General features: G+C 53.2%; 1 protein-coding gene across 5 annotated transcripts in view; it reads right to left on the bottom strand.

Moving 5' to 3' along the window:
* Nucleotides 1-437: 437 nt before the first annotated feature.
* Nucleotides 438-21,271, bottom strand: part of AHCYL1 (adenosylhomocysteinase like 1) — a 28,506-nt gene continuing 7,672 nt past the window's right edge. For 4 of the 5 annotated variants that reach the window (XM_032753169.3, XM_072918680.1, XM_002193504.7 and 1 more), the window contains exons 2-17: nt 13,466-13,577; nt 12,270-12,413; nt 11,481-11,581; nt 10,434-10,536; nt 9,524-9,618; nt 8,681-8,787; nt 8,484-8,600; nt 8,278-8,341; nt 6,329-6,417; nt 5,860-5,930; nt 5,175-5,269; nt 5,009-5,107; nt 4,249-4,317; nt 3,222-3,300; nt 2,725-2,845; nt 438-2,253 (exon numbers count right to left, since the gene is read on the bottom strand). In XM_032753169.3, coding sequence (XP_032609060.1) covers nt 2,247-2,253; nt 2,725-2,845; nt 3,222-3,300; nt 4,249-4,317; nt 5,009-5,107; nt 5,175-5,269; nt 5,860-5,930; nt 6,329-6,417; nt 8,278-8,341; nt 8,484-8,600; nt 8,681-8,787; nt 9,524-9,618; nt 10,434-10,536; nt 11,481-11,581; nt 12,270-12,413; nt 13,466-13,577 — 1,473 coding nt within the window. In that variant the 3' untranslated portion in view covers nt 438-2,246. Of the gene's footprint in view, nt 2,254-2,720; nt 2,846-3,221; nt 3,301-4,248; nt 4,318-5,008; nt 5,108-5,174; nt 5,270-5,859; nt 5,931-6,328; nt 6,418-8,277; nt 8,342-8,483; nt 8,601-8,680; nt 8,788-9,523; nt 9,619-10,433; nt 10,537-11,480; nt 11,582-12,269; nt 12,414-13,465; nt 13,578-21,271 lie in introns of those variants that run through there. The other variant, XM_032753170.3, reaches the window with a different exon arrangement.

Below are 21,271 nucleotides of genomic sequence, written 5' to 3'. Positions count from 1 at the left end.
AACAAAGGAATGCCCCAGTGGAAGGGTCTGGAACAAAGGAATGCTCCAGTGGAAGGGTCTGGAACAAAGGAATGCTCCAGTGGAAGGGCCTGGAAGAAAGGAATGCTCCAGTGGAAGGGTCTGGAACAAAGGAATGCTCCAGTGGAAGGGCCTGGAAGAAAGGAATGCTCCAGTGATGGGGCTGGAGGCTCCAACCCCGAATTGTGGTCCAATGGGGCTCAGAGGTTAAACCTACAGGATTTAAACCCCAAGCTAAGGTGCCCCCTGGGGCTTTAAAGAGAGTGAGACCCCAAAATCCAGAGTTGAGCCAACGTTCAGAAAATTCTGGTGGGACCCAATGCCCGCCCCGAGATGGCCAAAGGGAGATTCCAGCCCTGCCCTTGGGCTCGGAAACAACTCCAGGTCCCCCCTGAGGAACACAACCAAAAGCACTTCACTTTTCCTAATAGTTTAATTAGACTTTAATGATTTATTGCTCATCTGCAAGGATTAATATTGCATTCATTAAAAATCATTCCTATACAAAATAAACCTCTCGCTCCCGGCCCGCCGCTGCCGCCGCCATCACCCCCGGGCTCCCCCAGCATGGCTTATACAGACACAGAGCCCTTGGCCGAGATTCCACCCGGGATGGGTGGGAATGGGGACCCCCGGGCACGGGGGGCTCGCAGGGAAGGGGGGATGCTCCCGATCCTTCCCACAAACACCCATCCCAGCTTGCTAAGCCGTCCCCAGGGAGGTCTGGGGGATGGTGGAAGGGAGCCAGGTGATCCCTGGGATCTGCGGGGGGGGCGAGGCAGGTGATCCCCAAAATCTATCCAGGAGGAGACCACGCAGGGTGGGAGAGAGGAACAGTCAGAGGACATGGGGGGGGATGATCTCAGCACCTCTCCCATCCCCTGGCCCCAAAAGGAGCTTTGCACCCCCCAAAACTTGCCATTTCCCCGGGAAGGACCCATCCACATGGATCCCTGCAAAGGGGGAAAGGAGCAGCTCCACAATCCAGGAGGTGCCAGCAGCTCCTTCCCTCCCTTGGGTGAGGAAAGGAACAGGAGCCAGAGGAACCTCAGTGGGTTGGAAGGAGCTTCCCACACCCCAGCACAAGCTGGAAAGGGAAATGTCGGCAGGGAGGGCATGGAGGAGGCGATGGGAGTAGCTGGGACACACAGGGAGAGGGTGAGGAAAACAGTCACAGGGAGCAGAGGGGCTGGGCTGGGATATGGGGAAGGCTCATCTCCGCATCCAGCTCAAAAAAAAAATAGTGAAACACCCCCAAAACCCACCCCAGACACCCTCAACAACACCCGGCACTTCCCAGTGGGGAATGGGAAGGCGGCCGCGTCCCCAGTGCTTCCTCTTACAACATCTAAAAACAATCCCCGCCCTCTAAAACATCTCTGTAAGGATCAAAAAGGAAAAGAGGAAGAAAAAAACAAATAAACAAATGGAAAAAATGTTTAAAACTCAATTAAGGTGCAGTTTGGCTAAAAAAAAAAAAAAAACCAAAAACAAACAAACAAAAAACCTTGGAGAGATGAGGATAATGCTGGGAAAGCGACCCCCATCCAGATTCAGATTAGCACCCTGAAACACTGAACTCCCCTGGACTCAGGTGGCCAGCAAACCCAGGCCAGTGGCCACCAAACCTGGGCCACCTCAGCGCAGGGACCTGGGCTGGGCTTGGGCACAGTCACCCCCTTTGCCAGGTGTCCTGCAGGCCACTCTGCTCCCAGGAAGCACCCGGAGCAGGGATCTAGCAGCTAAAACTGGGCTCTTTAAGGCAATTTAGAAGTTGCAGATAATCCACACAAAGAAATAGAAGATAAGGTAGAAGAGCATCTCCGGATCCACAGGGAGCCCGGCTGAGACCGACGTGGGCTGGAAAGGTGGGAAAAAGTACAAAATAAAAGCCAAATAAACCACTGCTGCAGGAATGAAGTGCCCTCGGCCCCACAGGAAAGGGAAAGCCCCTCCTGGAGCCAGGGCTGGGAATCAGCAGCTTCAGCCACATGAAAGCAAGAAGCAAATCCCAGGTTGATCTGGCAAGATCAGACAGGGATGCGATCATGGAAAAGGGGGAGAAAAGAAAACCTGACCTTAAAATCACAGATAAAATGTAAAAACAGCTTCTGGTGGTGGTTAAGGAAAAAAAAAACAAAAAGGGTAAACCAAAATGAAAATGATTTTTAAAAATAATCTCTCAAATGTTGCCTTGTGTGGTCTGGTCCTTCATGGAAATGGTCCCGTCAGTATCTAGGAGAGAAGGAAGGGACAGTGAGGGACATGGGAGATGCTTGCTGCTGTGCCAGGGCAAGGGGATCCCCCAGGCATGAGATTCCAGACTGGTTTGGGCTGGCAGGGACTTTAAAGCTCATTTCATTCCACAGGCAGGGACATCTTCCTCTATCCCAGGTTGCTCCAAGCCCTGTCCAGCCTGGCCTTCCAGGGATGGGGCAGCCACAGCTGCTCTGGGCACCCAGGGCCCTCCCACCCTCACAGCCACGAATCCTTCCCAATATCCCATCTAACCCTGCCCTCTTCAGGCACTGGAAGGGACTCTAAGCTCTCTTGGGAGCCTTCCAGCTCTCCCAGAGGGGCTCCAGCCCTCAAAGCATCTCCGTGGCCTCCTTTGGACACACTCCAGCAGCTCCACATCCTTGTGCTGTTGGAGACCTTGGAGCTGGAGGCAGAGCTCCAAACCAGCTCTGCCCCAGCAGTTCTCACCTGTAGTAGTTGGGTTTGAAAGGCCCATTTTTGTTGAGTCCCAGGTATTTGGCCTGATCGTCCGTCAGCTCCGTCAGGTGGGCGTCGAACGATGGCAGGTGCAAACTGGCCACGTACTCATCTGGGAATGGGAACAGGGAAAACGGGATCAGGGGGTCCACACCCCCACCACAACGTGGGCAGGTGATGACTGGAAGGTCTGGCTGGGCAGCACCCCAAATTCACCATCACCCAAGCCGGGGCTGGATGTGCCCCTAAAGGCACAAGGAGGGCATGGAAAATCCCAGAGAAGGGAGGCTGCAGATGTGGGATGCCTCCCACGCTGCAGAACACTAACAAAGATAAATCAAATAACCCTCACGTATTTTAAGGTCACTGCCTCTGGCTGCTCCCCTGAACTCACAGTCCCTCTGGAAGTGTTTCCCAGCCCAGGTTTGAGTTCTTCTGACACTGCTGGCACACGGATTCCCCAGGGAAAAGTCAGTTCCTTCACTCACCCATCTTCTTTGGCAGCAGGTAAACGTCCTGCTTGTACCGGCCCTCGGGAGCGTTGTAGAGCTCAATCAGAGCCAGAGCCTGTGGAGAGCACAGGGATAAGCTGGGAACAGTCAGGAATGGCCACAGCTTGGGCAACACAAAGCTCACAAAGACAGAGAAGGATCTGGGGGCTGGAGGGACAGTGCAATCATTTCCAACATGCCTTGAGGGAAAGGCTCCCACCCCGGGTACCTCCCTGTCTGGAGCTCCACAGTCCCACTGGAGGGATCAGAGGGCAGGGATGAGATGCCACCCAGCCTGTTTGCAGCATCTGGGCTCAACACCTCAGGGAAAAACATGAGGATGGCTTAGGGTTAGCAGCTCTTCTCCTCTTAAACCACCCAGCTGCTGTGGCACATGGAAATGGAGGGGCTGCTCCTCAGACACTGGCAGCATTCAAAAACCAAGACAGATTCCTTCAGGACAGATGAAACTGCATCCCCTGAGAGCTGGCTTCTACTGTTGGGAACCAAGTCCAAAACACAGGCCTGTTCCCTGTCCCCTTGTGCTGACAGGAGTGAGGATAAGGGAATTCCCCACTGTCAGCCTGGCTGTCCTTCCCCACGAGCGCCAGTACCACCAGACCCTCCATGATCCCAGCCCCATCAATCCCCTCAGTGCTCCCAGTCCCATCAATCCCAGTCCCATGTTCCCAGTGCCACCAGCCCCCTCCATGTTCCCAGCCCAAACAAAGCCTTGCTTTGAGGTAAGCTCAAACCTGTCCTAGGAGGGCTCAAATCTGTCTGGGGGAAGCTTAAAACTGCCTTCCAGCCCAGCAGGATCTGTGCCATGAAACCACTCATTTAAAAGCTTTCCCAAAACTTGCTGTACCCAAAACACTGGGTCCATGCCAGCAATAACTCCAGCCCAGAAAAAATGGTATTTCTGGCAGTGGTGCCATCTCAAGGACCAATCCCAGCGTGTTCCCAGCTCCTTCCAAACCATCCCCACCCCTAGGCTTGTGCAGGGCCCCACCCATGTACGGACCTGTGTGGTGGCTGTGATGGAGAGAACGAAGGTGGGAACCGTGGAGCAGCTGAGGTTGAGCAGACGGCCCTGGGAGAAAGCAGGAGTCAGCACAGAGCTGGACATGCTCCCACATCCAAACCAAACTGAGTTCCCAGATGGGATTCACTTCCATCCCCTCCCTGCACAGGGGACCAGGGAACAGGGGCACAGAGAACCAGATCCAAACCAAACTGAGTTCCCAGATGGGATTCACCTCCATCCCCTCCCTGCACAGGGGACCAGGGAACGGGGGCACAGAGAACCAAATCCAAACCAAACTGAGTTCCCAGATGGGATTCACTTCCATCCCCTCCCTGCACAGGGGACCAGGGAACAGGGGCACAGAAAACCAGAGCATTTCAAGTCTGCTCCAGTTTCCACCTTAACCCTTCATTTCGAGGCAGGGGAATGTTGTGGTCCCTAGAAAAGGCAGTCCCTCCTCCTGCCAGAAGAGCTCCTGTGGGAAGAGGAGCTACCCAGCACCTGGGAAACCCTGCACAGATGGGGTTTGCCTGAGTGGGATGAATCCCAGCTCAGAAGAACAGAGTCACATGGCACCCCTGTGGCTGCATGTGCGACATGACACACCCGCCCTCAAGAAAAGGAAATAAAAAATAAATAAAATAAATCCAGAAACCCTTTTTTGAGCCAAGAAACTTCTTTCAGCACTTATCCACCTGGCTAAATCTGTGATTTCCTGAGGGAGGCCCAAAGCATCATGGCCCAGCTCCCAACACACCTCGGCCAGCAGCACCACGCGCTTCCCGTCGGGCCAGATGACGTGGTCCACTTGGGAGCGCACCCGCTCCCAGGTCAGCTCCGGCATCCGCAGGCTGGTCTGCAAGAGCAGAGGGTCAGGGGGGCAGGAGCCAGCCAGGGGCACAGCCAGAGGTGCCAGCACTCACCACGTCGATCTCGGTGTTGGAGTGGCCCATGTTGCACACGATGCAGCTGTTCTTCATCCGGTCCAGGTGCTCCCTGGTCACCACGTTCTTGTTCCCTGCAGGCACAGAGGGCACAGCTCATCCCACGGCAGTGGGAACATAAAGCCTCTGGTTTCTCCTTCCCTGAACTCCAGCCAGAGAAGCTCAGCTTGGGGCAGCACCAGAGGGACTTCCCTAGGACACGAGCTCTTGTGGCTGTGACAGCAGAGAACGTGTCGGACAGGGGCTGTCATGGAATATCCTGAGCTGGAAGAGATCCACAAGGGTCACCAAGCCCAGCTCCTGGACCCTGCATAGGACACTCCCAACAATCCCACCCTGTGCCTGAGGGCATAGTCCAAACACCCCTTAAGCTCTGGCAGGACTGGGACTGTGACCATTCCCTGGGGAGCCTGGGCAGTGCCCAAGTCTCTGATCTTTGCTCCCAGGCTCTAGGAGATCCCAAAATACTCTGAGAACATGTGGCCAGTATCTCCCTCTGCTCTGGGCCAGGACTATGGTCATACAGCAAATCAGGGCAAAAAGCTCCTGGCAGAGCCCAGCTGCTGTGGAAAATGAGGAGCACAGAGCAGTGAAATGTCCTCCATTCCCAGCTCCCTTGAGCCCCCACTTGGGAATGATGCTCCTCAGCCTTGGCTATCCCTACCTGTGCAGGTGATGACGACATCCACCTGACGGATTACTTCGCTCAGCTTCACCACCCGAAATCCATCCATGCTGGCAAAAAAAGGGGAATAGGGACCATCACGAGGAGGAGAAGCTTGTTCCTTCTCTGCCCCAGGCCATGAGGGATCTCAGCAGCTCCAAACTATGCTGGCAGCAGCCCAGGCTCTCCTCTACCCCTCAAGGGACACCAGTGCCACCAGGGAGAGCTTTGCTACAGTTGGGATGTCCAACCCACTCTTGGAAATGTTGGATGAGCCAGGAATGTGTGGCATAGAGGCCTGAGCAGCCTCCCCAAATCAGCCAGTGAACACCTTCTGCCTGGTGCCCCATCCCTGAAAGCTGCCCATCACACCCAACAAGGTGCATGCTCTCCAAAATGAGCCACAGATCCCCCTGGCTTCACCCCCGCCCTGCTGCAAGGTTTGGAAGAGCAGATGGGAACACCTTACCAGGCTTGGAGAGCACAGATGGGGTCGATCTCGGTGACGTACACAATGGCTCCCAGGGCTTTCAGGGCAGCACAGCATCCCTTCCCAACCTGCCAAGGCAGAAGGGCCAGTGAGGCAGGACACAGACACACCAGTGCCACAGTCCCTGCCCTAAACAGCCCAGGCCCATCCCAGGCTGGAAGATCCTCCTTCCAGCCACTTGCTCAATGTCAGGAGCAGCTCAGGATGTACCTGGTGAGTGGCACAACTGCCACAAGCCCAGCTCCCCCTGCAAGGCCACCAGCTTCCCACTGCCAGAGGGCAGGATTAGACAGGATATTGGGAAGGAATTCTCCCCTGTGGGAGAGGTGAAGCCCTGACATAGGCTGTCCAGAGAAGCTGTGGCTGCCCCATCTGGAAATATCCATGACAGGAGCTTTCCCAACCCAATGCTCTCACAGCTTGTGCAGCCCCAGCACTGCAGGAGCCTTTCTCCAAGCAGGAATTAAAGACAGCCCCGAAAAGCACACACTGCCCCCCTTGCCTTTAAGCTACAGGATTTCAGAGCTATCCTGCACTCCTCAGGGGACAGATCCTCCATCCCATGCTGCCCACATCACAGGGAGCACAGGGTTCCTGCAACAGCATCTCGGACTTGCTCCCTCCCCTCAGTGGAAAATTAAAACAAAGTCCAGCTCTCCACATCACCAACCCACACCAACACCTGGCTCTGCTGCACAGACTCTACTCAGCCCTGTTTTGTGACCAGCAAGGTGCTGAACCAAAAACATTTCCAGAGCAACCCTCACTTATCATCCAGCTCCAGCCTTGGGCCTACTGAACACACTCAGGCAGGGCCAGCTGGGGCTCAGCTCACATCCAAAGGGGAAACCATTCAGGGTGAACAGGCTGGGAGGGCCAAGGGTGCTCAGCCTGGAGGAAAACAGGCTACAGCAAGACCTCAGAGCCCCTTCAGTGCCTAAAGGGGCTTCTGGAGAGCAAAAAAGGGACTTTGGAGAAGGGACAGAGTGTCAGGACAAGGAGGAATGGCTTCCCACTGCCAGAGGACAGGATTAGATGGGATAGTGGGAAGAAATTCTTGGCTGTGAGGGTGGTGAGGCACTGGAATTTACTTCTCAGAAAAGCTGTGGCTCCCCATCCCAGCAAGTGTTCCAGCTTGGGTGGGGCTTGGAGCAACCTGGTCTAGTGGAAGGCATCCCTGTCCATGGCAGGGGGTGGAACTGGATGAGCTTGAAGTTCCCTTCCCAAATATGGGTTGGAAGTCTGGGATGCTCTGACTCCCCTGTTGTGAAGAAGTCCAGTAAAGCTTAGGACAGACCCTGGAGACAACAATGCCCAGCACAATTCATGCCTGGAGAATCAGGCACCAGCCCAGAGCACTCAGTGAGAGCCAGCACAGTCTCTTGGTCAAGCAAACCCGGGTTCCACCAGTGCCTAAATGAACTAGGGTGCAAATTCCTGCTGGGAAGAGCATTTGGAGCTCCTGCCAGTCCCTGCACAGGGCTGGAAGATAAACACCCACGTGGATGTGCACAGATGGAGGGAAGGTGGCAGCTCCCAGCTCCAGCTCTTCCAGGGTAGAATCAGTTACAAGTTCATTATACAATTTCCCTCTGCCAGAGTATTATTCCCAGGGAGAAGCTGCCTGCCCTGCTCAGTGACAGCCAGGCTGGAAGCTGAACCTGGGCCAGGGACAGCAGATGGGAGTACCCGTGGGTACTTATAATTCAGGCCAGTGCTCCCAGCAACCGTCGGCTGTGCAGCCCAGTTCATCTGCAGCAAACTGGGAAATCTGATCCCTGATCTCCATCCTCCCAGCAGATTCCAGCAAGATTTCCCTGGTTATCACCAGGTTGGATCTACTCCTTATAGCAAGGGCAAGTGGCCTTTGCACAGGGAATTGCAGGATGCTGAGCTTGGGGGAGGCCAGCACAACTCACAGAACTCACCTCCCCATAACCACAAACCACCACTTGCTTCCCTCCAAACATCACATCCGTGGTCCTCTTCAGGCTGGGGGACAGAGAGAGACCTGTGTTGGGATCAGTCAAGCCCAAAACCAGGTCAAAGCAGCAGAGCCTGATCTCTGCTTAAGAAGCAGCTGGAGCCAAACCCACCCGTGTGGAAGTGCCATGGGGAAAAGAGCTGGACTCACCCATCCAGGATGGATTCCCGGCAGCAGTACAGGTTATCAAACTTCTGCTTGGTGACAGAGTCATTCACGTTCATGGCTGGGACACAGAGCTTCCCAGCCTTGGAGAGCTGGTACAGCCTGGGAGAGGGCAGAGGCAGGTCAGAGCAGACAGCAGCAACTCCCTGAGATCTCTGGATCCGCCTTCCCAAAGCTCCCACCTGTGCACGCCTGTCACGCTCTCCTCCACAATCCCTCGGATCTTCTTGAACACGCTGGGGTATTTCTTATAAACCCAATGGGTCAGGTCCCCCCCATCATCCAGGATCTACAACAGGCAAGGAAGAACAGGGAGCAGTCAGGCCTCCCACTGGGAAATGCGCTGGCTGAGGACAGGATGGGAAAATGATTTGGAGAAGCATCTTCAGGCACTGCTGGAGGGGCTGTTTGGGCAGAGGCTTGGGGGCCATGACTCCTGGTTCCCTAGGTGCCTGCAACTCTGGGTCTCCTCTAAAACCCCGAGATGCCTTCCCCCTGAGTGGAGCTGCTGGATGCTAACAGGATTTCCTGCCCCTGCTATTGCTCTGGAAGGTGACCACAGGCAGCACTGACTAACCAGGCTGAGCTCAGCACACCACAGCATTGATGCCCAGAAAGCACAGGGGACAGGATGGGCTGTGGGAGGTGTCACGGCCCACAGACACAGCACTGGTGACACAGACCATGAACCAAGGGGGACATCGGTTTTGACAAGGGATGGGTCCCCACTGTGATCCCAGCTTTGGGAGGGCAAGGGCAGATGGCACCTGGGCTGTGAGAGGAGCAGCTGGGGCAGCTCCTGCAGGGGAAACAGGACCCATTTCCCATTTCCCATTGCCATTGGGATGTGCCACCTCAGGACACCATGTCTGCAGCTCCTGACATTCCCATGGCTGTTCCCAGCTCATCTCCAGCTGCTGCTCCCCAAGAGCCCCCATTAATGGGGCCTTTCGAGGTCAGCAGGCTCCCAGGAACAGCCCCAGGGTGGAAGGGAGGAAGAGGAAGGGCTGGAGAAGACTCCTCACCATGTTGGCCTGCCAGCCATCTACGTTAACACAGCGGTCAATGCACCACCAGAAATCATCCTCTGACTCCCCTTTCCAGGCAAACACAGCAACACCTGCAAGAACAGGAGCGTCCCTGGGGTTTGCTGGGCACGGCAGAGCTCTCTCCTGCTTGGCCAGCTCCAGAAATACACGGACACAAGAGCCAGCCAAGGGGCCATGCAGAGATCACATCACTGCTCACAGCAGCATCACACCTGCCCATCCCTCCCTAGAAGATATTCCCCAAAAATATTAATTCCCTAAAACAGAAATACAACATTAAAAAAAATAAAATAGATAATAAAAACCAAAGAAATTATAATAAATAAATAATAAGACAACAATACTACTATCAATACATTGTAGTAGTTATTATTGTAGTAATACTATTAGTAGTAATTAATGTAGTAATATTAACTGTTTAATTTTAAACAGTATAAAAATATATAAAACAGAATTAAAATATGGTTAAATATACAATTTAAATATATTTTATGTTTTTATCCTTTTATATTTATTTCTGTTTTTTCTATTTTATATCTATTTTATCCGATACAAAATGTATCTATAAGCATTTAATAAATATCTAAATGTGTATTCAGATATTTATGTTGTATCTTTTATATCAATGTATATATATTTATAATATATATTATTTAAATATTTGTTTTTATTTATATATATGCCTAGTATAAAATATTTCTAAATGTAAATTATAATTTTATAATTTTTAATATAACATTTTTCTATTGTTATGTATTACAGTAAATATGAAATTTACATAAATATAGATGAAAACATACACAAATATAAACCAAAATATATACAAATGAAATATGAAGTTCCCTGGAAGATTTCCCCTGGGTGAGGCAGGAGGGGCTGCACTCACCAGCCTCTGCCAAGGCCGCTGCCACCTCGTTCTGGGTGGAGTAGATGTTGCAGGCAGACCAGCGGCACTGCGCCCCCAGGGCACACAGCGTCTCGATCAGCACCTGCGGGACAGGTGGGCAGGCTCAGGGGTGCCCCGGGGGTCAGGGGTGTTCTGGGGGTCAGGGATAACCCAGCGGTCAAGGTGATGCCCAGGTGGGCAGGTGCCAGTGATGCCCCGGGGGCCAGGGGTGTCCCGGGGGCCAGGGATAACCCAGGGGTCAGGGATGCCTCAGGTGCCAGGAGTGCCCCGGGGATCAGAGCTGTCCAGAGGGCCAGGGGTGCCCCAGGGGTGCCCTGGGGGTCAAGGATAACTTGGAGATCATGGATGTCCTGGGAATCAGGGGTGCCCCAGGTGCCAGGGGTGCCCTGGAGGTCAGAGCTGTCCAGAGGGCCAGGGGTGCCCTGGGGGTCAGGGATAACCTGGAAATCAGGGGTGCCCCAGGCACCAGTGATGTCCCAGGGTTCAGGAATAACCCAGGGCTCAGGGGTGCCCTGGGAGTCAGGCATAACCCAGGGGTCAGGGGTGCCCCAGGGGTCAAGGGTGCCCCAGGGGACAGGAGTGACGCAGGGGACAGGAGTGCCCTGGGAGTCAGGGATAACCTGGAGATCACAGATGTCCTGGGGATCAGGGGTGCCCCAGGGGTGCCCCAGGAGTCAGGCATAACCCAGGGGTCAGGGTTGCCCCATGGGACAGGAGTAACACGGGGGTCAGGGATAACCCAGAGATCAGGGATAACCCAGGGGTCAGGGGTGCCGTGGGGGTCAGGGATAACCCAGAGATCAGGGGTGCCCCTGGCACAAGAGCAGGCCTGGGGCAGCAGTGATGTGCACAGAAACCAAATGCTGCCCTGGGGAAATATCACCAGCACAACCTTTCCAAAACACATCCAAACTCGACAGAATGTGCCGGGGTTCTTTATCTCTTCTTCCATCCCGAAGAGATACAGAACTTTCTTCCCCATGGAAAGCTGATGTCCCGGCCCAGGCCCCCACAGCAGCCACTCACCGCAGTCTGTGCTGTGATGTGGGTACAGCCCACAATTTTAGCTCCAGCCAAAGGCTTCTCCCCCTGTGCTCGTTTCCTGAGCGAAATCAGAGCAGACATGTCTGCAAAAGGAAGAGAGGTTTTAATGCTGGCTCAATCTGCAGCGTCCCCTCTGCCACAGCTCCTCCCTTTCAGGGCCTCCCAGGATACCTCCAAGCCCCAAAATTCCTGTACACAGGCAGGGAGAAAGCTCCTCATCCCTGGCCTGGCAAAACAGGACCAAAACACCAGTGTCATTTGTCACTTGACCAAAGGACAAGGAGAGAGGCAAGGAGAGGTCTGGACTAACAAGGCTCCTAAGGACATTCGCCAGCCCTGTGACAGCAGGTGAAGCACCTGAACTTGAAAACAGAGCTGCTGCATCCAGAAGAGCTGTTCTACATGTGTCTGGGTTATCCCCCCCTTCTAAAAGGAGAGTTACCCAATCACCCCCCTGGAAATGGTAATTCAGCTTCCTACCACCCCCACAGGAAGGGGTGGGATTTCAGCTTTCATATCTCTGAAGGTGTTACAAAATCCTTGCCCATCCAAAGCCAACAAAACATTAAACCCTGCAAGAGCTCTGCTCCTGCTAGAAAAGGGATGGGACACAGCATCAATGTTTGCTGGCGCATCTCACTCTTCCCTAACTGATTTTGGGGGAGGAAAACACGGTATCCAAGGCTGCAGCAGGAGTGGGAATTGCCACTCCTCAGCTGCTGGTCTCCAGAACCTGCCCCAAGCCCCAGTGCCCCACGCTGCACTCTGTACCCTGCTCGGCGATCTCAATCTCCCGGCGCCCGAACTCGGCCTGTTTGATGTTCTTCACGCAGAAATTGCTGCTGCCCTTGGAGTTGGTTTGCTGCTTCTCTCGGGGGGACACCTCGTCATCAGAGCTGTCTGTGTACGAGGCAGCTAAACCAAAAGAGGAATGAATGAGTGTTATGCCAGGCCTTACGAATCCAGGAACCTCCTACCCTTCAGCTTTCTGCTCTGTTTCCCTGTCGGAACTCAAAATGTCCCTCAGACATTTTTGGATGTTCTAGGACCAGGTCAGAAGCATTTGAGACCCTGGCAGGCAGCTGGAAACAGCTGTGATTTTGGGTTTGAGCCATGGAATGAGTTACCAACCTTGCAGGAAGAACAAGAAGTCACAAAAGTTTAGATGTTATAGTAGAAGTAGTCACAAAGTAAAGGGAAGGATTTTTGAGTGCTGTACAGGGGGGGTTTGGTTTTGTACATGGGGGTCAGAGGGTTTAAGGTGGAGGGATCTGGGCCTGTCCTGTCCTCCCTCTTTCTTCTTCCTTCCCTCCATGTTCTTGGTGATGTTGGCACTTACAGATTGGGTTAGAGTAGAAAAGCACCATTTAATATAGGTAATAGGCATTGGGGAAAAACTGTACCCATGTAACACGTAATGTACCATATAAAAGACAGCACAGCCCTGGGCAGAGGGGGAGAGAAGAAGCAGTCGGGAGTCAGAGAGGATGTCAGGGTGTGTGTGTGCCTCTGCCTGAGCTCTGAGCAAACCACAGCAGCCCAAGAAGAAAATCTTTTAGATAACTTGCAATAAACTGCCTTGAGACCGAACAGCAGAGACTGCTGAGCCTTTCTTTGGAAGCACAGGTTGGAGGGGAGATTTTTCCAGCACATGGAGCCACCCCCAACCTAGGGTGAGGTCCGGCATTTCCCTTCCCAGCTTTCACTCATGGCTCAAACTACCAATTTCCTAGGGAAAGCCAACACCCTGAAGGAATTCTGCACTCTTTTTCTCTGAAACAGCCCAGAGGTAACAATTATCAACTGGCAATCAATGCCTGAGCTTTGGGGATGCCTGGAATCATTCCCTCAGCATCCAAGTACAAACGGCAGCACAAATCCTGCCACAGGCTGTGAGCAGCACATTCACTGCAGCACCCACGCTGGGTTTTTAGAGCAACACGTGAGGACAAGGACCTGGCACCTACCAGAGCTGTAGCTGTCAGTGGAAGACTGGGAGATGGAGCGGGACAGGGACCGACGGCCCGTCTTGGTCGGGAATTTGGTGAACTCCTGCATGTCATCTGCAAATTGGATTTGCTGGGAGCAAAGGAAAGAAGTGCTAAATCAGGAGGTGATCTTTAGGGCATGACACGTCCCAAACTACAGTGACCCATAGATCCCTTCAGTCCACAAAAATTAACATCATCAAATAAAAGGCCACAGATGCCAAAAATTAAATCCTTTCCTCTGCCCGAAACAGCTGCCACCAGGTTTTTGTCACCCTGCGAATTTGACACAACAGCTGAAGATAAAAAGAGCACCCTGAAACATTTCCTTTAATCCCTTCCCAGCTCCCTAAGGCTCCTTCAGGAATTACACTCCTTGTACAACCCACATCCCATGTGGAAACACAGCCCCTGCTCCCACAGCCCCTGCCCCAACCAATCTCAGCAGATTTCTGCCCAAAAATGTAGCAGCAAGAAAGCTGGGGTGGTCCCAACAGATCCCTGGTGCTTCCAGGCTCTTCCCAGGAGCAGAGCACCCGCAGGTTAAAAACACCACACATCCTTCCAAAACTGACACTAAAAGCACAGGAAAAAACCTCAGCAAGAGAGAACATTTCAACAAAAAGAAGTTGACATTGCATTGGCTTTCAGCCTCCTCTGCAGGACAAGATGTTTCCATTGGAAGAGAACCCCCAAAACAGCCACCTCTCTCAGCCAGAGGCAACTCAAGGCTCCAGCACCTTCCACCAGATCATCAAACTTAACTGTGTTGGGCCAAAAAGAGAGGAAAAATAACCCAAAGCTGCTCAGCTGCTGCACTCACCCCAAGTGAGCAGCCAGCAAAGGGCCCTACTGCTGCTCCTGCCAGTGAAAGGCAACAGGAATGAAAGGGAATCAGGGAAAGCAGCAGCAATCCCAGCCTGCAGCCCCCTCCCTGCTGCCATGCAGGGACCCTGACAAAGAACCCCAGCACGGCCCCTTCACTCAGATCACGTCGCTGCAGGATTTAATTTTGCCATTTAACAGGGATGAGACGTCATGGCAGGGAGTGGGATTAACAAAGCGTCCCCAAGACCCAGGAGACCTTGAGAGGAGACCTAGAGAAATGAAGATGATGGAAAGAGACAGCCCAGAGCAGTCACAAGGAGTGGCTTTCAGTGCCACAGCCATCCCAAAAACGCCCTGAAAGCTTTGATGCAGGAAACAGCCTTTGGAGGGGAGAAGGATGAAATGATTTAGTTTAAATGATCCATTCCAGAAAGGAGGAATCTGCACAGGCTGGAGCTGGAGTGGCTGCAGCACCAGTACAGCTTTTTGGGCTGGAAAACGCTGCCACAATCCTACAGAATCCCAGCAGATGGGCCAAATCCAGCATGGGATTCCACTTGGGAAGGAACAAAGGGGCATGAAACCCACAGCTTACTCCAAGGGAGGGCAGGAGGGATTGATGTGGGACTCCAGCATCCCTTCCAGGAACTGACTGGCACAGATCAGATCCATCACCACACCCAGCCAAACATCCCAGACAATCCTATGGGTGCTGCTGCTGCAGGTTTCCAGCCAGCTCCTCCATCCTGGACACATCACAGCTTCCCTGACTACACTTCCCAGCAGACTCCAGCTGGATTCTAATGCAAACTGCTTTAGTTTGTATTTGTGGAAGGAATAGGAAGGATAAATGGAGATAGAAGGTTTGGTTTTGCAATTGTTGGTGTCACTTGGTGCAGAGGGAGGATTTGGAGGGCGCCACAACCTCCATTCCCACAGGGAGGCAGAGGGAGGGTGCAGAGAGCAGGATCCAGAGGGCATTCCAATCCTATCCCCACAGGAGAGCAGAGGGAGGGTGCAGAGGAGACCACAACCCTCATCCCTGAGGGAAATCAGAGGGAGGACCTGGAGGGCACTGAAACCTCCACCCCCATGGGAGAGCAGAGGGAGGACCTGGAGGTCACCACAACCCCCATCCCCACAGGGAAGCTGGTTCCAGGAGGAACAAGACAGGCAGAAGCAGTTCCAGGCAGTACCAATACTGTGCTCAGGGCAGGAGCTGTGCTCCTGTGTGGCAGGAGCTGGCAGGATTCCCAACAAGGAATGATGTTGCTGGAATTTGTTCAAGGTCTATTCCTCAGATCAATCTTCCCCACACAGCCTGGGATAGGCTTGTGCCACTTCCATGCCAGTGTACTGCTCATGGGCACTTCCAAGGAGGAAAAAGCATCAGCAATTTCAGGATACAAGATATTTCCATGCCTTCACATCAAGCTCTTCCTCTGGCAGCTCATCAAACCAGAGGGCATAAAAACCATTCCCCATAAAACAGCTGCTGGCATTAAAACAGCTTAAAGTGTTAGCTGAGGAATTGTCTGTATCTCAGGGAAAGGTTTCCAGGGAAGAGGTGACCCAGGAGGGAAAAAACATAAAGCACAGTGCTTCAGCCCAGGGTGCAGGTCTGTCCTGGCCTGCAGCATCCAGGATGTGTGTGCTCCAGGACAGGGCAGTTCCCTTCAGGGAATTGCTGCCTGGATGGTCTCATGGAGCAAAGTTCCTTTGGGATGCAGTGGAAAAGGGAGGATGGGATAGAGGGATGCTGCGCTGCCCAGTCCCACAACATCCCACAGCACAATCCACCTCCCCTTCAGGCCTCTGAGCCAGCTCTGAGGCACAACCCCACCCTGCAAGAGAAACAGCAGGTTTAGAAACATGGGAATGAGGGGATTGAATCCAAGGGGAGAGAAAAAGCAAGTGCTAAGCAAACCAAGTGCTGAATTACCCCCAGTAATCCCTGCTGTGGCTTTACCAGGGCTCAGCTGAACTCCCCAGCTTAGCAAAATCTGCCCTGGCTAAAATTATCATCAAACAGCACGAACAGCACCCAAACCCAAGGAACCACCCGAACATCCCACCCCTCCGAGCCGGGGAATTACCGCTGTGTCGGCAGCGTGGGGAGGTGGGCACGGCGCTGGGGCAGAGTGTGTGAGCAGTGCCCTCCACGTGCCAGCAGCTCGAGCTGCATTAAGGAGCCAGAGAAAATCTCCTAATCCCTCTGCCCATCATGGGAACCGGAATGAGCGGCGTTCCCGGCCAGCCGGGGCTGCGGCTCAGCGGGATCGGGGCTGTCCAGCTCTCCCTCTTTGCATCCCAAACTTCATCCTGCTGGAAGCAGCTTTTCCAACCGGGTGGAGCACGAGGGTTTAAGTGCAAGGAAAATATTTTTTCATCCCAGAAATTCTCGTGGTCAAGTAGGGAAAACAAGACAGCACCCATTTCCCTGCGCAGGAATGAAGCCAGGGGTTTTCAGCATCGCTGCCTGGAAAAGGAGAAGATGGGGCTGGAGATCTAAGGGGCCAAATGAGCAGTTCCTCACTTGGAACAGCAGGGATTTTGGGATATGTTCTGCAGGAAAACAGCAGGATCCACCATCTCCTGCCAAGTTCTTCCAGAGCATCGCTGGGCACTCCTGCTCCCAGTCAAACCAGCCAAGCCAGAAGGACATTTTCTCCCTTTGGGAATCCAGTGCCACTGCACCCATTCCCAGGCAGGTCTGACATTTCCCAACAACAGCTGCTCATGTTCAGCTCAAACCTCCCTTTCCAGGGCTGGAGCTGAGGGAGCACTGTCCACCCTGTTTGGCCACGCTGTCCAGAGCATCCCAAACCTCCAGGAAGCTGAAAACCAGCCTGAACAAGCTTCTCTCTAGGGCATAAGGATAAATCCACGGAGAACATTGGTGGGGCAGCACCAAACCCAGCAGCTCAAGTGTCCCCAGCACGCACAGCCTCATTTGTTTAATTATTACAACACAGGGAGGACAAACAGATTGCAGGTCTGGATTGGTACCACCCCACCAAACTGGCAGCTCCTGACTGCAGGGTGTGCCATCCTCCATGGCTGATCCCAAGCACTTTCCCAGTGGCCAGCCAGGAGAGCAGTTTTTGGAGCTGACAGAGGAAGAACATTCCACTCCCTGACTCCAGGGAGAGGGAGTTGTACATGCAGCTGGATTTACCCCAGGCACACGAGCCCAGCATGTCCCTCTCACACAGGACAATCCCACTTTTCACTTGAACACTTCTTCCATTCCCAGAACAGCTCCAGAGAGGTCGTTTAAGATCCTTTGTTGTGCTACACATCCCTGACTGCATCCCATGCAGCCTTGGGGGAGAGCGGGAGCAGATTGTGGAAGGAACAGAGATTTTGGAAAGCATCCACCAACTCACAGCTGACACGGCTCATCAATGCACAGGCCCCACAGGGGAAAGGACACAGGCTGGGAAGCAGCTCCAGGTTCTATTCCTAGCACCCCCAAGTTTGCTTCAGCAATTCTTTTTTTATTATTATTATTTATTATTAGGGAAAACGTGAGCATCGGCACAAACTCAGCCACAGGCAAAGTGTCCTCCCAGCCACTTCTGTCCTGGATAAGTGGAGCAGGGACAGGAGCAGGCTCCACACATCACTCAAGATAAGCAGGAAGCAATGAACCATCTAAAAATCCTCCAGACTTCTGAGCCTGACATCCATGGATGTGAGGACACAGCACAGTTGCCCAGAGAGGAACAGCAAAATGGGAGCAGAGCACGTTCCTACAGCCACACAACCACCTCTAAAGCAGAAGAGTCTCTGCAACCCACTTCTGTCCTCCCAGGAAGGATCCAGAGTCCTGGGACCTTTCCTTTGGCTGCAGAAAACCAGCAGCAGGGATCAGGACTATTCAGTGCAGCCACTTCCCTTTATTTAGTATGTTCTCCCAAACAAAAACCCCCTGGCAGAGGCTGGGAGGGCACTGCTGGATGCCCACGCTGCCAAGGCAGCCCTGACGTGACCTGTCTTTTAAGTTCATCATTTTTTTGTCATTCCTGGAAACTCAGCCAGACAAGGAATGTTTTACAGCTCAAACAAGCATCCTCCTCCTCCTCCTCCTCCTCACTAGCCCTGCTCCCACATGAGACAGGAGCAGCAGCTCGGAGCAGGGCTGGATTTTGCCCACCTGGAGATGGGCACCTTCAGGTTTCAGTCTCCAAGGATTCCTTGTCTGCAGGACAGAGATATGTTGGCTTTTCCTGAGAAGGAGCTGGGTGAGGCATTTCTAAAGGACAACTTGTTTTAATCCAGTGATTTGCAGAAGCAACTCATGACAGCGCCCAGGGAGGGCAGAGGCATGGCAGGGAATGAGGCCCTTCAGCCTCATCAGCAGAGGGGAGAAAAGTCAGATAACCAGTGTTCTCCTTCATTCCAGGGCAGAAAGAGGAGAGAGCAGCAGCTTTGCTTGAGCCACCTCCTCAGGGGAGGGACAGAACCCTTCTATGCTGTTTTCACAACCACTCAGATCCTGGAGGGGACCCCGAGCTATTGCCACGTTTGCTTCCCTGAGGCCATCCCCAACCCGCCAGCTGCAGGTTCCCAGTGCTCCCAGTGTCCCTGTGCTGGCCCCTGGAGCTGGCCCCATTCCCAGTGGGGCCATGCCAGGGTGCTGGGTTTGTTTAGGGGACTTGGCTGCCCTGTCCTCAGCCCCCTTCTGCTCCGCTTCCAGGCTGGAAGAGCCAGCCCCTGTTCCCACAGGACAGTGTCCAGCCATGAGGCTGGAAACAGGGACACAGGGGGACACAGCTCCTGCTCCACAGTCCAACAGGACAGGGGGTTTTTGGGGTGGGAATCAGCAAGGCAGACAGGGATGGTTTTAGGGTTCTTTCCTGGGAGGTTATCCAGGCTGGAAAGGTATTTCTGGATCACAGCACTCCTTAAGGCTGGAAGGAAAGGAAAAACAAGGTACTTGGAGAAGAGGGACTGGGGATCAGGACCAGCAATACTCTCACCTTGACAACTCACCATCCTCATCCCCAAAGCACTGGGGAGGGGAGGGTTTGGAGGTGGATTTGGCTCTGTGACTCAAACCATCCCATTTTCCCACCTGCAAGCTCTGGTCACCCATGCCAGTGCAAACTTGGATGGCAAAGGGCTGCACAAATTCACATGAGGCTATGGCCAGCCCATGGAAGAACCACCAGATTCCCAGTTCAAATCCTCCCAGCAGCCAAGAAAACCCCGGGCAGAGCCCACGGCCAGGTGAAGGATTGTCCCCAGCAGTGCCCACTGCTTCACCCCACCATTCACAGGGATGGTGGAAGTGCTCTCAGCAAGATCTCCTGGTCCTCCCAGCCTGAGCACCGAGGGCTCTGTGAGAGCTGGAAGTGAAACAACCCTCAAGAAAAAGGACCTGGCTTCTGCTCCAGGTGTGGCCTTTGCAAGAGGAGAACTTTCTCCTGGTTTTTTTAGAAGAAACCCAAGTGCTCCATTCAGACATCACAGCTGGATGAGCTTCCTGAGGGTGCTGCTCTGTGCATGGAAGCACAGCCATGTGGAATTTGGTGCTCCTGGATCTGTACCTCTCACTCCCAAAGGGTCCACAGGGCAGGTTGTTCTCCCTAGAGGCACAGACCTGCCTGGCACGCTCCCCTCCAACTCCCTGAACAGGAATTCCAGCCAAATCTCCACCTGGAAACCTTTACACTGCTCCCAGTGAAGAAATAAAAGGGCACTGAGGTTCTGGCAAAACAAACCAGCCAAGCCCTGATCCCAACATCCATCCTGCACTGTCAGGGAAAGGCTGGTTGGGTTGAGTACTGAGTGAAAAAAAAAAAAAAAAAAAGTTTCTGTGAGTCCAAGAGGAGAATTAAGGACTTCCACATGAATCTCAAAACTCAGCAGAGATACAGAAACACCAGGAAAGAGAGAGACCCATTCCAAAGGTTACTAGGCTGGAAATCACCTCAAGATTTCAGTCATGATGGGAATCACTGTAAATGCCAGTTAAAGGAAAAATAAACAGGAGGAATTCAATAAAAGAAATGTGATTTTGAGTGTTAAATAGTAACTGGGGATAAATCTGCCTCATAAACACCTGGAGGTCAAAGGTGTGCTCCAGCAGGAGCAGAGGGAACGCTCCCCAGCAGCAGATAAGGAGGCATCTAGCCCTTGGAGTGCAGGAATGGAGGCAAAGGCTCGGGGCTGGCTTTGATGGAGCAGGAGGATATCTCCTGAACCACAGCGAGATAGCTCCTTCCTGCCAGGAACAGCACAAGTCCAATGTCTGGGACCCCTGAGTGAACTCTGGGCACGTCTCACAGGTTCACCCCATAATCTCCATGAATGGGCAAACAGCACCTGGTCTAAAGCCACCCCAGGTTGTTCACCTCAGGACTCACCCCGTGCCCGCCCAGCCCATGGCACAGCACGTGCTTGGGCAGCAGGAAGGTCAGCATTAACTGGAGTTACCACACTGCAAGAACTGCACAAGCAATGCCAGCTCATGTCCTTGCAAGGACAAGGGGATGGATTCCCACTGCCAGAGGGCAGGGATGGGTGGGATATTGGGAAGGAATTCCTCCCTGTGAGGGTGGGGAGGCCCTGGCACAGGTGCCCAGAGCAGCTGTGGCTGTCCCTGGATCCCTGGGACTGTCCAAGGCCAGGCTGGGGCTTGGGAGCCAGGGCAGAAGGAGGAACTGGATGAGCTTTAAGGACCCCTCCAACCCAAACCATTCCCATATTCCATGACTGTGGGTTAAATCACTCCCAGCAGCTTATGGGGCAATCTGAGGACTGCTGGCCTCCACCAGGCCAGCTGGCAGAGCTGGAAGCCCATGGAAATGTGTTTGTGTGTCAGAGCTGAGAGAGAATTAGCTTTAATTAGCATCAATTTTTAAACTAATTAGAAAATGCCTCTCCAAGCACAGTTATATGAGACCAAGGGAACACTTGGAAACACTGTCAATCAGTTTGTTCAGCAAC

The sequence above is a fragment of the Taeniopygia guttata genome, chromosome 26, assembly GCF_048771995.1.
Source record: "Taeniopygia guttata chromosome 26, bTaeGut7.mat, whole genome shotgun sequence".
NCBI lineage: Eukaryota > Metazoa > Chordata > Aves > Passeriformes > Estrildidae > Taeniopygia > Taeniopygia guttata.
The sequence above is the reverse complement of the archived record's forward strand: the minus strand, read 5'-3'. Positions and strand labels throughout refer to the sequence as shown.